The 15,643-nt window shown below is 36.1% G+C and overlaps 1 protein-coding gene across 1 annotated transcript; it reads right to left on the minus strand.

The window, feature by feature from the left end:
- Positions 1–202: 202 nt before the first annotated feature.
- Positions 203–15,441, minus strand: LOC135626226 (translocase of chloroplast 34, chloroplastic-like). Its single transcript, XM_065131388.1, has 8 exons — positions 15,264–15,441; positions 14,931–15,040; positions 14,747–14,854; positions 14,523–14,647; positions 11,876–12,140; positions 888–956; positions 635–796; positions 203–545 (listed from the first exon to the last, which is right to left on the minus strand). Exons 2-8 carry the CDS (start codon positions 15,027–15,029, stop codon positions 435–437), a joined length of 939 nt encoding a protein of 312 aa, XP_064987460.1. The 5' UTR covers positions 15,030–15,040; positions 15,264–15,441; the 3' UTR covers positions 203–434.
- Between the last annotated feature and the right edge of the window lie 202 nt (positions 15,442–15,643).

Below are 15,643 nucleotides of genomic sequence, written 5' to 3' on the forward strand. Positions count from 1 at the left end.
ACCCATAAAGAGAATAAAGCATGATACATGTTAAAGGACAGTTTCATAAAACAAGGCAATGAACTTTTAGTTTACCTAATGATGGCTTCTGATTAAAGCTTTTTTTTCCCTACTTAAAATGACATCGAACTTAATTACTAAATGGTGTTTGCGTGCTTGTAACCCAAGGTTATTATGAGTAATAGTTATAAACAAAAGGAAATACCATAAGAATCAGTTTGCTATTCAACTAATAAAGAGAATCCACTGCAAAGCAACATCATTTCCAAAATGCGAATTATGTTAAAAAATGCTGCTGGAAGAACTAAAGAACTCATTCTCTGATAGAAAAATGAGTTCTATCATCTGATTCAGTAAGTAACAAAAAGATAATCAAGGATAGTTTGACGCATCGAAAACAAAAAACAGAACAAGCATCATCGATACTGGAAATGTTAGAATTTGCGATTTGCCAAGCCCATGTCACGAAGCTCCCAGAGCGGCTTGCGTTCCTTTTTAATGTCTTGCTTAATCGCCCGTTGAATCCCCTTAACCACGAAAAAATACTGAAGTACAAAGCACAAATAGATTGTTTCAAATTTCCAGAATAAATTTCATCCATCAAGTTCAAAATGGCATAATATACAAAACTGACCTGGAATGCCAGGATAAGGGGTATGAAGAACTTTCCCCTGTCATTTGGATTGGGGCCCTCGATCAACTTCTGGTCCACCGTAATAGGCTTGCTCCCATTAGCGATAACTGTTGTGATTACTTCCACCAAATTTGGAATCCATGGTGTACCATCAGGAAGAATCTGCTCTTAGAAATCATACCTAGTTAATTTCTTGAGAGGCGACACTTCTGATAAAAGAGCAGCAAGAGACGAGAAAGAAAACTAAACATACCTTTTCCCCACCACTGTTGGTCTTGCATCTCCCACTGTTTTCAACCAGGACCACAGGAATGGAAGATTCCTAAGATGATCAAAAAATATTAACGAATGTCATAGGAATACTCTAGTCCCATATCAATAAATATCATATTACAAAACCTCTTTAAAAGGGACAATATAATCAGCATTGCAATGGCAGTTCCAGGAAACAAAGATATCTCGTTCAACAAAAAGAATTATGGGTTTTGAATACCGGTCCATACCAGCGTACCAAGCTCTGCTCGGTACGATACGTATCGGTCCATACCAACGTATACTGATGGTATACCCTAAAATCTTAAAAATACCTCCATCTATTATGCTAGGACATACCAACCGGTATGCCTTAGTTATGATCGAAATCGAGAGTGGTACCAGTCGGTATGCGTCGATACCGATCAAACACTGGTACCGCCTCGTAGAGGACGATCCACATACCAATATCTTCTCGGAATAGTATGTACCGCTCGTTCCGGACGATACACATCAAAATTGAGAACCTTGGTTCTGAGAACAAGCACTAAGTCCATGTTAGAGCATAAGTTAAAGCAAATTACCCACATCCAATGTAGATATGTGAGTAATGCTTAAGATATCATATGGTTTTTCACAATAATTAGTTGTGAATTCCAATAAAAACTGATGCATACTAAAAGACTAAATTTCAAAGGCACAAAATTCTACATCACTTTGCAACTTAGAAGCATAATTTCATCTAGCTCATTGATAATTAACACCACTAGAATTATTGCACATGCAAGCACCATGCTCTTGATGTTCAAATATTTTGGTTCCTAGGGCTCCATAGCATAAAGGACGTTCCAACATAATGTAATCCTAGTTCAAATTGGATATATTTTAGTTCTAGTTTAGGTCTAGGTTTGAGAAATAATAAGAGGAACATTTTTTGCAATTTCTAATAATAGTGCATGAAAAATTAGATCTAGGACACTACACTATGCTACCAGAAATAGGAGACAATATATTTCCACCTATGTTAACACATTTCATGGGCAGCAACTTTCTTTGATCATAGTTCCATAGCAATTGAGCATTCCCAACATCTAAATTTATCTCTCAACATTTTCTAGTCATGCTTCAAACATGAGAATCTCTTCACTTCCCGAGAGAATAATATATAACATGTGTCTCTCAACAAACCTTGATAATAGAAATTAAATTCAATGGAAACAACACCTGAACATATATTCCATCAAGAACATTTTCCTGATTCCAATATACAGTACTTCCACCCAAATTGCCCAGGACTGTGTTATGGACTAGTTTTAATTTGTTTTGATATAAATATATAAACGTCAACTAGATATCCAGAGGCTATAACAAAAGGACATCTCAAAAACTTGTCAAGCTTGCTTTGTATCAGTATTAAACACCAACACTTGTTGGATACTTCCTGATACATGTCAAGTACTTCAAAAAACACTGGTACTTTAAAAATATCTGCTATTATGTTAGTGCACATATGTATGACACTCCAGTATACAAGGCTTCAAGACAGGTAAAAGCTGGAAACATGCTTGTAATTTTGGACATTTAAACAATTATTTTATGTGAATTGAAGTGATTTGCCATATTGTCAAGTCTGTATTATTGCCATTTCCATACTCATCCTTCGTAATTTAAACATACACCAAAAGAAGCAGTAATCTAACTGGCATGAGATTAATTTAGGATCATACAGAAGCAATAGTCACTGGTTCTATTTTCCCAAAATTAATACTAGGAAGCAAAAAGAGAAAAAAAAATTTGTCACAGGTGGAACACTGCTTGGAACCAACAAAAGATAACTCAAGCTAATCATGACCCACTCTCTTTTGTCAATGTAGAAAATTAAAATAAGATCCAAGTTCTATGCCTAAAATAATTAGGAGCACTGATAGTAGAGTAGGGAACCTTGCAAGCTTGTCATAATCAAACTTAATTCAGCTAAAAATAAAACTTTAATATGGGTTATTTCATTGGCTTACTGAAAGGAATAATCAGTCCTAAAAGAAGGGATTAAAAAAACAACACAGAGATTGTTATCAATAAATGTACCTCAAAGGCTCAAACAGACCCACAATAAATCAAATCTTGTCCTACTTAAAATTTAGAACTCAAACAGGAATCAAGTTGACAAAATCTTAAACTGCATCATCCTAACTCATATGGACTTACTAGTTAGAACACTTGAAGAACTCTGCCATTTGACATGAAACTAGGACATAAAAGTATTTAAAGTATAACCCAGATTGAAGGATGACAAGAATTGATGTTCAATGCAGTTACAATGTCAACAATAACAAAAATGACATCACTAGTAATTCCTAGTCAAGAAACAACACCAAGATTGTTCTAATCACACAGGATATAGTTTGCCAAGGAATAAGAGTGTGAAAAGGCTTATTAAATTGGGTGGAAAGGGAAAGCTACCCAGTGTGTTAAAGTTACCATCATTTGGCATGGCACAATCACAAGAAGATTAATCAGATGGCCATCAGGATCAATGTTTTCAAACTCGCTTTCCTACCTTGGATCGGAAGAGGGTCCATAAACTTGGTTCATAGAATAGGATAGTAGGATCGTAAGATCCTACAAACTAAATATAAATAAATAAATAAATCATGTGCACTACAGCAAATTTTGACATTGGCTACCAAAAGAGCATAATGATAAACATTTATTATAGAACATAAAGAAGAAAAAAGGAGAGATCCACAATCTACACTAGAGCCATTACAAGTTTGCTAGACAACCATGCATTACAGTACTTGAACCTTACTTTTATCAAATTAATGTGATTTTTAATGCTAAATGATACAAGGCAAGTAGAAAAATTAATCTGCTGAAGCAGGCAGTACTTGAACTTTACTCTTTATCAAATTAATAAGACTTTTTAGTCTAAATTATACAAGGGCAGTGCCACAGTAGAAAGATAAGTTGCTTTTTAGAAACAGAAAAGAGAAAGAAGAAAAGATTTATACTGTCAAGTATTTTTTCTGAAAATACTTAAAACCTCAAGCGGTCAGGCTTCTGCGAGATAGTAAGGAGAGGAGAGGAGATGGGAGAAGATCAAAAAGAAGAGAGTTGACAAGATGGGAAGAGAGGGGAGGAGAGAAAGGAACCATACCTATGGGCTGTGAGATAGGAAATGACAATCAATGCCATTGAATGACCAGTAGGTTGCCCTCGTGGATGCTCGCTGGTAGGCTTTGGTGCTTGATTCTTCATGTCGCAAGGCGTCTTCTAACTCCCGACTGGTTTTGTCTTGTGATCAGCTAGAATGACTTCAACTTGCTTTTCATAAGACGCACGGGTGGGGGTGGACAAGTTGAAATAATTCTAGAAGCATCTTGTCTATTTGAGTGGTATGCTTTTTAAGTTGGAAAATATTGTAAATTTTGAACCATGTCGAAAGTTATTACTTATAGGAGGCATTGCCTACCCTGCAAATGATTGGGAAGGGCCCTTCGTATTGGCATACCAGTCCCTTGTGCACTATTTGCCTAAAGAACTGAGATGTTGGTTAGAGCTTCGCCATCCCAAGTCGCCGACCTTGAATTCATCTGATCGCCTTCCTAAATTTACTAACTTCTTCATCGTTTTGATCGCTTTCTCCAGGTATGCCCATGCAATACTTACATTTCAGTGTCATTCATTTGCAAAGCGATATACTGTCAAGCTATTTCAAATATAGATCATCAAAGTGTGGAGAGTTGGCATGTCAGGTAGTGATCTTGAAGGGGCACTTGTTTGACTCAAAACTCCGCTACAAGTTGTAAGAGAATTGGGTTATATGTCTACGAGCATCACCCAATCTCGTTGGTTTGTACTCACGTAGTGCACGAGATATTGCTCCCAAGCTTAATCGTTTAATTTGGTCATCTGTCCAAGGTGGAGACTTATGGAGAAGTATAGTTTGGATCCCAATAACTTAAACAACTCGGTCCAAAACCATCCCAAGAATCGCACATCTCGATCGTTGATAATATTGTGTAAAACTCTCCAATACTTCACTACATTCTTCATTACTAGCTTCGTCATCTCCTCCGCTGACTTCAAGAATTGATCAACTACCACCATTATCGACACAAGTTCTCTTACCGTCAACAAGCTCAATATGAAGTCCAAGGAAATGCTCTCTCACGATCTCTTTGGTCCAAGCAAGGGCACTAAAAGATCCACAAACTTTCATTACTCCATATTGTCTTATTGGCATATGAAGCACATTCGAACATATTCCTCGACATCAATCCCCATCGTTGGCCAATAGAATACCCTCACCATGAGAGGCAAAGTTGATGCCCGACCCAAAGAGAATTATCACAGTTTTAAGAGTTCACGCCTTCAATTGTCTGCTCGTAAAACATAAACTCTATTCCCGTTGGTATAGACAAATCCTTCTGAGAACTAAAATCATTTGCTTTCTTTCATCAGTTGCATTAGGATTGCTACTTAGGGATCATTAAATAGTCCATCCCTAATCCTGGAAACAAAGTTGGATTGTAATTGATTCCCTTGGCCTCCGTCGTCCAATTGCACTGCATTCACCAACTCCACCTTTCTGCTCAAGGCATCAACCATGACGTTTGCTCGTTTGGGTTTGTACTCTATTACCTTGTCAAATTTAGCTAGAAAGTCCTACATCGTGCTTATTTTGGGGGGAGCTTCATCTAAGTCTGGAAGAAACTCAATGCGATAGTCCGTCCTTAGCACAAATCATGTTTCAAGAAGGGGGTGCCTTCGCACTCGTAGACAATGAACCATTGTTGCTATCTCCTTCTCAAGCATAGGGTACCATCGCTCGATCTTATTGAGCTTGAGGCTCTCGTAGGCCACCGAGTGACCTTCTTGCATAAGAACTCCAATAACGAAATCCGAAGCATCCGTGCGAACTTCGAAAGGTTTATTATAGTCCATTCATAAGAGCAATGGTTCTTCTAACACAATAGCCTCTAAGTCTTAGAATGTTGCTTCACTTTTTTCTGACCATTGCCGAGGTTGTTCCTTCTTCGGCAACTCTGTTGATAGAACTGTGCTTTGAATACCTCGAGATGAAGCATCAATAATAGTTGACAAAGGATCTCAGCTTGGGCACCTTCTTTAGTGTTTGTCATTCCACCACAACGTGCACTTTTCACTTGTCCATCCAAATCAACTCTTCACCGACTCAGTGCCCCAAGAATAAAATTTGTCTATTCAAGTGACATTTCTCCCTTTTCATGAACGAAGTATTCTACATAAGAATCTTAAATATTGTTGGAATGTGCTTAACATGCTCCTACATAGTTTGGTTGCATATAATAATACCGTATAGATAGATGACCATGAACTTGTCATTCGTGGTCATCTAAACCCTAAAAAGGACCCTTTTATACCCTAAACCCTCGAATCTAGAAAAACTTAGGAAAATTAGAAAGAAATGTGATAAATCTGGGCAATGGAACCAGAGATTTATGATGTTTCTAAACCTTTTGCTAAACTTTTTTGTTTTTAAATGTTTTTGTTTTTGTTTCTATCTTTTTTTTCTTTTGTTTCTAAGCATTTTCGTTTTTATCTCTAAACTTTTTCATTTTTGTTTCTAAACTTTTTTCGTTTATGTTTCTAAGCTTTTCCATGTTTATTTCGAAGCTTTTTCATTTCCGTAAGTTCTGTTTCTAAGAAATGTGATAAATATGGGCAATGGAGCTAGGGGTTTCTAATGTTTCTAAGCCTTTTGTTTCTAAACTTTTTTTGTTTTTAAACGTTTTCGTTTCTGTTTCTAAGTTTTTTTTTTCTTTTGTTTCTAAGCTTGTTCGCTTTTGTTTCTAAACTTTTTTCGTTTCTATTTCTAAGCTTTTCCATTTTTATTTCGAAGCTTTTTCATTTTCGTAAGTTCTGCTTCTAAGCTTTTCGTTTCTAAAAGATCTTATTATAGTATGGAAGAACTAAGCAAACTTGGATATGTAATAAATAATTTTTCTAATATGCTATAAAGCAATACAACTGCCTGATCCATTCAAAATTCATGCAAAATAGACCAATGGTCTTACATAGAAGACACAGGTACTAAAACGTGTATCAAAGAAGAACTTTACAAACAAGATTACTAAGTTTTTAGACTAAAGTAAGACTTACGGTGACTAAGACTTAGACACGGACTTCTTAGACAAAGACTCTTAAGAGCACCAACGAGCTATTAATAACCAAAGTATGGTTGTTGCTTGTCAATGCCCTTATAACTCAAGGTTGTGGGATATTTATAGAGTTTACAAAAGACTCAAGATGGTTACACATTTTTTGTACTAGATAGCTATCATCCTTACTTTGATGAGTTGGTTGTTTGTTTGCATCGACGAATCTGAGATCTTACCTTTGAACATCAATCCGATTGAGTTTTGTCATTTTGCGTCAGCAAGACTATACATGTGGTGGTTTCTGTAGTTACATGTGGCTTTTATCCGTCATCTCAGTGACGATCATCTAGAGCTTGTAACTCATCATGGTATTGATCAAGATTTTTAAAAAAATCTTCCTTATTTTCATTTGCTAGATTGTCTTCTTCATCCAAATCGCCTTCCTCAGTCTTCATTATTTTCTTCGTTATTTACATCACTTCCCCATTCCCAAGGGGTAGTGTACCAAGGTGTCTCTCCTTCATGATGCATTCTTAGTTTCAAACATAATTTCTTTATTAACTTCCTCGGTTCTATGTATAAATTGCATCAAAGGCATAAATTGATCAAAATATACTTCGTACGAAAGACCTTGAGCAATAAGTCTAGTTCCACTTTGATATCCATTGTCCATAATATATTTAGCTTGATACTTTCTGAGAGAGTCTTCAGTTGGTTTTCTTATTGATTATATCAGATTAAAGGTCATTATATAATAGTTTGAAGAATGGATCAGAAACTGAAAATATCCTGGAATCATCTGGTCATTGAACGTCTATTCAGCAAGGCAGGAGTGGACTTTAACATTATCAAAGTTATGTCGATTTAGTATTGAAAGTACAACCATTTTGAGCTTGTATGGGATGTCCTTTTCGATGTTTTTTGAGTGTAAACAAAAGAAAATGATTCCTCCAACCAATCCGCTTTCTAGAAAATATGATAGGTCTCTACCTTTTTTGAGCTTGCTCCATTGTTCATTATACCATTCTGAGTATTTAATTTTTAACTTCTTAACCAAAGTAGTCTGCTATAATCATGTTCTCATATTCAGGGTTAACATAATTACTTTCATAATATTCCTTTTGAATCACTGGAGTAATTGTTCATGAACAAGGTACACCAGGTCCTCTAGGTGGAGATTCTGGTACTTGAACTTGTAAGAACTAAGAAGAATAGTTCATGAAGCTCATCTTGGAATTGCGTAAGCTCCTTCATATCTTTGGTTTTAGCAATTTCCCATATATAAATTTGAATCTCTGGTGGTAATTTCTTCATTCTGAACTCTTTCACAAATTGTTGAGCAACATGATTAACACATAGCTCTTCTTCTTTTTCATACCTTTTTCTATGCCACACTGTCTCTTCTAACTCTTGATGCTCCTCTAGATAATTTTTTTTACTTTTTGGTTTTTGACTTCTAATTCACTAATCCTTTTTAATAATAACCGATTCTGGTCGATATCTACATTCATATACTGCTGGAATTCTACAAGGCTATTACTTATCCTGTTCTGTGCTTCTACCAGACTGTTGTTATACCCATTTATTCTTGCAGCTAATCTATGCAGACATCTGATAACCAATCTATGTTGACTGAAGTATGAGTCGTTGAAAATGTCATTTATTATGGTCTGATCTTCAAATGGAAGGAAGAACACAGTTCTAAATGGTTTGAAATCTTGGGAGGACATCTTCCTGGAAAACATAATTTTCTTCAAAATCTCTGTCCCTATCTTTTTCGTAGGAATAATCTACTATTTTCTTTATGATATATCTATCATTGTTGGGTACACTCAGTTTTTGAACTTTCTTTTTAGAGCTAATTATTCTAATCCCACAAGTACTTCTTTTATTTTTATTGCCTCTTTACTACATGCATATGGTACATTATTTATGTTACATTCATAATCATAATCAGTACACCATGCTTGGCATATAAATCTTTCTTTTTCTTTCATTTTGCACCAAGTTATTATTGTCCAAAATTGTAAATAGTAAAACTTGCTTCTTCAGTTTCTTCGAATAAATATGCATTATATCTAAAGATTATGTCATATGAATTTTTGTATTGATTCTAGATAGTAAATATCATCTCTAATTGGCCTTATTAATTATCTGCTTAAATAGTCAGTGATATCTTTTCCATTGATATGTTGGAATTGTGGCTTATATCCATTTCCAGTTATGTAATTTACAAATCTATACCATCTCCTTTGCACTAGTATTTTTGTGAGTTTTATTATAACAAACTACCATTCTATGAAAATCTGTTCTTATTATAAACTCTTTACCTAGGTACATTCTAAAAGTATTAATTGCATTTATTATTGTCTCTATCTCAGCATTTGTTGAAGTTAATATCTTTTTATCATATTTTCCACCACTGTATCTACAAATTTCTTCTTTGTCTTCTATCTTTTATAATACAGCTCCTAATTGTGGTAAGCTTTTTATTTTTTATTTTATTTTTTTACTAATTTTTTATCTTCCATATTAAAGTGCTTTTGTCCCGACTTTTTTAGTTTATTATATAATGGTAGTGTTAATTGGCTCATATTTTTAATAAAGGGTTTCACATAATTCAGTATTCCTAAGATTTTCTGTAAGTTCTTTGTTCCTTCTAAGTTATCGTGTTTCTACCATTTTTTTACTGTGTTCTTGTACTTTTAGTCTTCCTGGCTCTACTGTGAGTTCTAAAAATCTATATTTCTTTTACTTATTTCTATTTTTTTCTCCTTCAAGACGAATTCTTCTCTTTTGGCTATTTCAAATAAATTTTTAAATGTTTTTCATGTTCTTTCTCATTATAAATGTCAGACATCACCATGTGCAGCCCTCCACACAAGAAGCATCCACGGGTTTACGGGTTTTTTGGGTTTTGCCTTTCGAACTCAACCCTTGTGGTGAACTCTTCGTCTTTTGTTTGGTGGTAGGCTCTTTTTCTCAAGAATACTTACTTGGTCGATTTCCCAAAAGCTTGCTTCTTCCCGAGTCCTCCAAGGAAATAAAGCCAGTAAACCTTTCTACAGCTGCGATTGCCCCAACCAGATCGATAACATTTCGCCAATACAATTCTTATTGCACCTACGACTTCAGGCCATCGAGAAAGCTGAACAATTTTTCTTTCACTGCCTATGTATGTCCAACATCAATGTGGAGAACTACTTCACATAGTCTCAAATGGAGGTGGTTTAACAAAGATTCCTCAACTTCTGACAAACAATAAACTCAATATTCTCGGGCAGGAACTAAGTTCGCAATTCACGCTTCAAATCCTCCCATGTGTCTATCCGGCACACCCTTGTTAGATTTCTTCCCATCGAGTGCACCACTGGAGCTTCGTGTCCCTATTCAAATATATGGTCATGATCGACACTTTGTTTTCTTCAAAATTGAGCATCATTGCCCGAAATTATTGCTCCATGTTGAACAGAAAATTTTTTAGTTCCTTTGCATCTCTAGCACCATCATGGCAGTGTGGCTCGAATGCCTTTGAATTTTGTGGCCGTGACATGGGTGTTACCCTCTCCCGCATGTAGGGCTCTCATGAACATTGTAATTCTTGTCGTGAGATCCACCATGACTACTTGTAGGTGCTACACGAATTCTTATCTTCCATTAGTCGACCGACTTGGGACTATCATATCGATCCGAACTGGCTTATGACCCATATAGGCTTACAAAAACTAAGCAAAACATAATGTCAAACAACTGTACAAGTTGTACAAAGTACAAACATGAGCAACGAATAATCCATTGACAAAGGTGTTGCCGACGTGCAATGACTGTCGATGACAACATGGAGCCTTAAAGACGATGCTATTTTTTTTTTCTTTTAAAACTCAATTGAGTTGACCCATACAAGTCTATTGATCTCATTGAATCGACCGATCTAGTTTTAGAATAATCAAGACAACTAGCAAATGATGAGGACCTAGAAAAGAGAACTTGACCATCCTAGAAGAGTTTCATAAACCATGAAAGTTGGAGTGTCAGATGCAATAGAAGAACCACACCAAACATCATAGTTCATATCAATCAAATTGGAGCATAGAGATCGAGAACCAAACAAAGAGTTCTGAAATAAACAAAAACAATAGAGGAAACTGCATATAACTGCTGGGATCAATAAAAAAAGCTTAAAAAAGCTAAGTTGGGTCTCTTACCTAAATTAACTGGAAACAGTGAGAAGTAATCTGAAAAAATCATGACTTCTACAGCTATTCTAAGCATCTCAAAATGGTGATGGTGTGATGATGCTTGAAGCACACGGCTGCTCACATTGGAAAACATAAAAAACAATCTACAATAACTAAATAACCAAATATATCACATTTGCTAGATTATAAGCTAAAGAATATAATAATTATAAATGTAATGGTTAACAAATGTTGAATGCATAAGCCTCTTTCTCCAGAAAAATATAAATTTAAGATAACAAATGATTGATTTCTGTACACTTGGCCCAAGGATCCACATAAAGTGACCAATACATCAAAAGTTTTCTCAAATGAGACTAAAGAGCTGTAAAATACTTTCAAGTCAAGCACGATTAGAAAGTAAAGAAATTGCACCTAGTTTACCATGCCTGTGATCTTTACTGTGCCTGTTATCTTTACCGTGCAAAGAAGGAATAAATCCATAAATCATGTACAAGCCTCATTTCCATTAATATTCCTCAGGAAGGCAAAATTTTGTATAACTAACTATCAAGGTAGCATACAGCAGAAAGTATGGAGGAAAAGGTAAACAGGAAATACATAAAAGAATAACGACAATCTCATACATAAGAGAATGAACTTCATACCTCAAAATCCTGTTTCCTGATTCGAGCACCCAAGCGAACATATCTCATAAGTGCTTCTGACCGTTTGGCAAAGAAATCGTCATAGTTCAATCCATCTGGTGGAGATAACTGAGCATGAGTCAAAACAACCAAAGATCTCTGCCATATTCTTTTGCTGAATGTGTCGGTGATGGCTTTGATGACCTGCCTATCCAAACTATCCATCCTATATGCATCCAAGCGGTCCACATATAGAAGAACATCTATAGTCTTGTTCAGAAGAAACCTGGAATTTTTGTTAGAGATGATAGTATCCAGCCAGTGAGATTAAACATGCTAACAACCAAAATGGACATGCAAAAAGCCAACAACCATGCAGGAAGGGCCTTCCAATGATCATATCACTATTTTTGACAAAATAAACAACTAAATCATTAGACACAAATAACATCATTTTCTCTGTGGCAACTATACATATACATATATGCATTTAAAATATATTTATACTGTTAACAGATTTTTCAAGATATTAGAAAGCCACATGTTATGGTTCCGTTGACAAATTAACAAATAGCTGGCAATAATATAAGACAATTTAACAATATGTGCTATCAAAATATTAAACATAAACACAATTAAATGATATATTCATCAGCACTTACGAAAAATTACAATACAATGATGCATACGTATTTGATTAATACTTATGTTGATAACAGGCATCTCCAAGATATTAGCATGTCACATGCTATGGTTCTAATGCCATATTATTTCAGCACTGTTTCATGACCCTTGATTTCCATCTGCCTTTGTCACCTAGACATTCTAAAATGTCATCACAACTTACAAGAATTTTAATCACTTCCTGAGACTTCTTCTCTTTTTTCAAGTCCACATTTAATCATGATTTTGGTCGTCCTATTGGTGATGAGTTAAAACAACCAAAGATCTGTGCCATATTCTTTTGCTAAATGTGCCAGTGAAGACTTTGATGACCTGCCTTTCCAGAACATTCAACATATCCGCATCCAATGGGTCCACATATAGAAGAACATCTATAGTCTTATCATAGGATAAATGAATTTTTTGTTAGAGATGGTAATACCTAGCCAGTGACTAAACATGCTAACAACCACAACAAAACATGCTAATAAGCAAAATGAACATGCAAAAAGCCAATAACCTAGCAGGAAGAACCTTCTAACAATCTTATCAAATCTTTTAACAAGATCAACTAAATTATGGAACCCAAGTAGCTAACTTCATCATCTGTTGTTGGGCAATCAGGATTCTAGACAATGGAACTATATATATGCATTTAAATAATACTTGTACTGCTAACAGGTCCTTCAAGGTATTAGAGTCTACATGTCATGGTTTGCCAATATTAACAAATAGCTAGTGGAAAAATCTAACATGTTGGTAGATGCACAACTAAATTATGGAACCCAAATATTTACTTTATTATCTATACTTTGGTAAGACATTTTCGCAATTACAAGCACCAATGCTGACAACAGACTTCTTTAAGACCAGTGTTTTTAAAAGCGTTAGGCACTAAAAGGCGCTAAGATCCCAAAATGCTCGAGACGCTAGGCGCTCGCTCGAGTGACGCAAAACAATCTGAAATATTAAAATATAAATATATATTATATAACTGATAAATATAATTATATAAATAAAAATATGATATTAAATTGAAAAGATCTAAAGTACCAAGTCACATTATCCATCTTCTAATAACAAAAATATTAAAAGACTTAAAACAATAAAACTTTACATCAAATTCAATCATCATCATAATCAACATCGTCATTCTCAAACTTATTATCATATTTCTCTTCCTCTCGTCTATTTTCATCAAAATAAGTTTCCTCCTCTTCAACAATGGCAGGAGATGAACTTGAGACTTTTGCACTCATTTTTGCCTTCATCATTTGTCTTGTATGTTTGTAATTCTCTAACACTTGAGATGCAGTCATAACAGTAGTAAGGAAGTAGTCATCAACGGTAAAATGTAGGACCAGAAGAGGCCGACGATGATGGAGGAACCTTCGAACGACGACAGCAGCGATGGTGGATTAAGCACACAGGCATCGACGACGAACCAAAGGTGAGTTGGGGTGACAAAGTAGAGTTCGGGGGTTTCGTGCAAAATGGTTTACTGTAATGTTTAATTGGTTCAATCAAACCAACTAGGTATTGTTTAATCGAACCAGATTTGATCATCTAGTTCGATTGCTCACCTTCAACCAGGCGCTCACCCGAGGTGCCCGACGCCTGGGTTCAGGTGACAGCCCAAGCGATGCTTCAATGAAGCGCGTCGCCTGGCTTCTGCGCGAGGTGGTCGAGCCTCGCCTCCCTTGAGTGCCTAGGCAAGCGTCCGAGCATCTTTTTAAATCACTATTTAAGACATAAGCATGTCACATGCTATGATTCTTATGCCATATTAGTTGAACACTATTTCATGACCTTCAACTTCATCTGCCTTTGGCACCTATGCAATGTAAAATGTCATCGCAACTTAGGAGCATTCCAATAATTTCATGAGATCTCTTCTTCTCAAATCAACATTAAAGTGTGACTTTCAATAAACAGTTCAAAACACAAACCATAATTAAAACACCAACTAGATCTTCAAGTAAATAATTTTAATAGACGTAAATACCTTTTTATAATTTCAATAGCCTGCTCATTGACATATCCACCTTCCACAAGCCCTGGAGTGTCTATGATGTTCAATGTGAATCCTGCTCGAGTCCGGGAGCACATTATGGGTCTCAACCCCTCCGACTGCAACAAGCAATGATCAACTAACAACACATCACAAATATACTTTTTTTTTTGCCAGAAAATTTAATGCCCATTATTCACTAATCTGGGGTAGAAAACCTGAAAAGCACTGACAGAAGCCACCCTCTCCCCTAAAATGGAGTTGACTGTGGATGACTTCCCGACTCCACCCTTTCCCATCACCAGAATTGTCAATGTGCTCACATTCTAAAGAAAGAAGTATTATACCAAAATTAATTGAAATGGACTCCTAAGTATCCAAACAAAAGAAAATAAAGCAGACCTCTTGCTTCAATTTCCCTAACAATTCATGCAATTTGTTCTGCGTAGCAGCAGGAAACTGCTGGATTCCAGTCCATTCACGAGTCACTTGCGCCGTCATATCGTCTCAGCCTACTCAATGACGACATTGGTAAAAAGGGGTTACGACTTCGATGAAGAAAAAGACTAAGGGTCAAATGGAAGAAAGAAGACACTAATTCCAGGACATCCACAAAACAGGCCATAGCACTAGCACTAACAACAAACCCTCAAGAAATTGGAAGTAATTACAAACAATCAGATATTTGGGGATGAAATTGCCTGTAGAAGAGAAGAGAGGAAGGTAAGGGCTTACCACTGGAGATCAGGTACCGACCGACCCGAAACCCCGAAGCAGGGGAGGGGACGGGGAGGCGATCCGAAGCGGAGGTGATTTCTTTCGCTCTGGGTTTGGGCGGAAAGCAAGAAGGACGAGATAAGGTGACGTGCGAGAGAAGGACAAAAGCGTGCGGCCGCTCTCGGTGTGAAGGCGTCGCGACGCAGGTCGATGCTCGCTTGCATCACCGAGTTGGTTCGCATTCAAACGCCCTAACAGCCCAAATCCAGCCCAATACTTCGTCCCTCGTTCCGGAAACTTCTATTAGCCTCGAAGGATAGAATATTCTTTACCGAGTAAATTATAAATTGTATTATATGTAAATCCTGATGATCTCCTAATGCAATTTTTTTTATTTT

Source organism: Musa acuminata, chromosome BXJ2-11 (assembly GCF_036884655.1).
Source record: "Musa acuminata AAA Group cultivar baxijiao chromosome BXJ2-11, Cavendish_Baxijiao_AAA, whole genome shotgun sequence".
In the NCBI taxonomy this organism is placed as follows: domain Eukaryota; kingdom Viridiplantae; phylum Streptophyta; class Magnoliopsida; order Zingiberales; family Musaceae; genus Musa; species Musa acuminata.